Source organism: Brassica oleracea, chromosome C1, assembly GCF_000695525.1.
Source record: "Brassica oleracea var. oleracea cultivar TO1000 chromosome C1, BOL, whole genome shotgun sequence".
NCBI classification, from domain to species: domain Eukaryota; kingdom Viridiplantae; phylum Streptophyta; class Magnoliopsida; order Brassicales; family Brassicaceae; genus Brassica; species Brassica oleracea.
In genome coordinates this window covers 35429831-35432543 of record NC_027748.1, presented here as the reverse complement: position 1 = coordinate 35432543, position 2713 = coordinate 35429831, and the positions used below count along the sequence as shown (strand labels likewise).

Below are 2713 nucleotides of genomic sequence, written 5' to 3'. Positions count from 1 at the left end.
GACTTGTTACAGCATCAAAGCCATCTCCACTCTTTTAAATCTCAACCTGCTTCTACTTCCAACAACATCTCCACTCTCTTTAATCTCAAGCGAGTTCAACTTCTAACAAAGCCATCTCCACTTTCTTTACATCTCCACTCTCTTTACACAAAGCCATCACCACTTTCTTTAACCACCCTATAATCACCAAATATGGATTCTTCTTCCCATAACAATGTAGATGAAGAATTTGATCAAATGTTTGATGATGCATTTGATCAACAGTTCGATCAAATTTTCGATCAAACTTTCGAAAATTTAATGATTCATGGTGATGAAGAAGACGCAAGGAAAAAAAGAAAAAAACGAGCCTTTATCGAAAGAAACCGAGAAGAAGGTCATGTACGTCTATGGAATGATTATTTCAGTGAAACTCCGACGTATCCTGAAAATTTTTTCCGACGACGGTTTAGAATGAACAAGCCTTTGTTCATGCGCATTGTTGATCGACTCTCCAATGAAGTTCCATACTTTCGCCAAAAAAAAGATGCTCTTGGAAGGCTTGGTCTCTCTTCACTCCAAAAGTGTACAACAGCTATTCGTGTCTTGGCATATGGTATTGCGGCTGATACGGTCGATGAATACCTACGTCTCGGTGAAACCACGACTCGTAAATGTTTGGAACATTTTGTGGAAGGAATAATAAATTTATTCAGCGATGAGTACCTACGAAGACCAACACTGGCTGATCTACAACGTCTACTTTATATTGGAGAGTATCGTGGATTTCCCGGTATGATAGGCAGCATCGATTGTATGCATTGGGAGTGGAAGAATTGTCCCACTGCTTGGAAAGGGCAATATTCTCGTGGCTCGGGAAAACCAACAATAGTTTTAGAGGCGGTTGCTTCATACGATCTCTGGATATGGCACGCGTTTTTTGGACCACCAGGTACCTTAAACGATATCAATGTTCTTGATCGCTCACCTGTTTTTGATGACATAATAAAGGGTCATGCTCCGGCAGTCACTTACTATGTCAATGGAAGAGAGTATCATCTGGCTTACTATCTCACCGATGGTATTTATCCGAAATGGGCAACTTTTATCCAATCTATTCCATTGCCACAAGGGCCGAAAGCAGTTTTATTTGCTCAACATCAAGAAGCTGTCCGAAAAGATGTCGAGCGTGCTTTTGGAGTCTTGCAATCTCGCTTTGTCATCGCTAAAAACCCATCACTTTTTTGGGATAAAATCAAAATTGGGAGGATTATGCGAGCATGTATCATACTCCATAATATGATAGTAGAAGACGAACGAGATGGATACTCTCTATTTAATGTTTCTGAGTTCCAACAAGGAGAAGACAACGGAAGTTCACATGTGGATCTCATGTATTCTACAGATATCCCAACAAATATCGCCAATATGATGAATGTTCGAACTAGAATTCGTGATAGACAGATGCATCAACAACTAAAAGATGATTTGGTTGAACATGTATGGCTTAAATTTGGACGTGAAGACGACAATAACTGAACTCAGATGCTTCTTTTAAAGCATTATCGTTTATTTTGGTAATCTTTGTTTTTATGTTTTTTTTTAAAAAATTATGTTTCAAATGTTATCTTTTTAGTATGTTTTAATTAATAAAAAAAATAAGTTTAATAATTTTTTTTCAAGAACCCTTAATTAAGAACCTTTGCAATGGACCTATTAAATTTATGGGTTTCTGTACTTGGTCTCTTAATACACTTTTCCTAATAAAATGCATTAAAAATTAAGAAAACCCCCTTATATGGGGTTTTGCAATAATCCTGCTCTGAAAATTTCTTAAATACCCCACTTATAATAAATATATCAATTCAATTCTTTTCATTTATTTTTAAATTGAAAACATGGCTAACTACAGAAAAAAAACCTTAACGAATTTGCTTATCTACAGATCCAACCTAAGTTAACCCACCCGATCCAAGCCCAATCGGGTCTAACCCGGGTACCTTCCTCCCCTTAACACGTGTTCTCTTCCTCATCAATCTCTCAGAAAAAAAAATTGTCTCTTCTTCTCTCTCCTTTTTCTCTGCTGAAACCGTAGGCCAACAAAGAGATTGAAATCCTTTTTTCGCATCATCTCATCTTAACAAAGAAACCAAATTTCCATCTCCACAAAGGGTTGACCTTGATCTCAAGCTCTCTGTTTTTTTTGCTTCTCGTATCTGTTTGCTATACAAATCTTGACTTTGTGATTTAGGTAAAGTGCACGATCCCCAAGGACGATGAACTCTTGTTGCCTACATCGGGTTTACGGTTCAACACGACAATGCTCGTGGACCCATGAAAGGAGGAAGTAGATATCACCCCGAGGTTACTCTCTCTTTCAATCATCTCCGTGGATCTTGAGATTCTTAGCATCTCAAAGTTTTGAACTTTTGGTTTTGTAAGGTTGATCTCGATGAAGTCAATGCACTAGTTTAGCTCATGAATTGGAAGATGGCTGTAGCTGACATTCCATACGGCGGAACATCCGAACATGGTGTCGTCTATGCCACTGAAGCTGAATACGGCAAATCGATTAGGGAGTTGACATTTGTAGTTCAAGTAAAGCTACCTCACCTCTAAAGCTTTATGTTGTGTTTATCTGAGTGTTGAGAGATTTGGTTGGTTTGTGACAGGGTTTTGGGAATGTTGGAACATGGGCAGCCAAATTGATACACGAGGAAGGTGGAAAAGTGGT

At 38.3% G+C, this 2713-nt stretch overlaps 1 protein-coding gene and 1 long non-coding RNA gene across 2 annotated transcripts; both read left to right on the top strand.

Annotated features, from left to right (window-relative positions):
* Positions 1-192: 192 nt before the first annotated feature.
* LOC106338466 lies at positions 193-1993 on the top strand. The gene is made up of 2 exons (XM_013777438.1): positions 193-1320; positions 1925-1993. The coding sequence occupies exons 1-2, from the start codon at positions 193-195 to the stop codon at positions 1991-1993; spliced, it is 1197 nt and encodes a 398-aa protein (XP_013632892.1).
* A 35-nt stretch (positions 1994-2028) lies between these two features.
* On the top strand, positions 2029-2713 carry LOC106299464. Its single transcript, XR_001261783.1, has 4 exons — positions 2029-2151; positions 2231-2343; positions 2422-2577; positions 2652-2713. It is a non-coding gene; the product is annotated as an uncharacterized LOC106299464 (long non-coding RNA).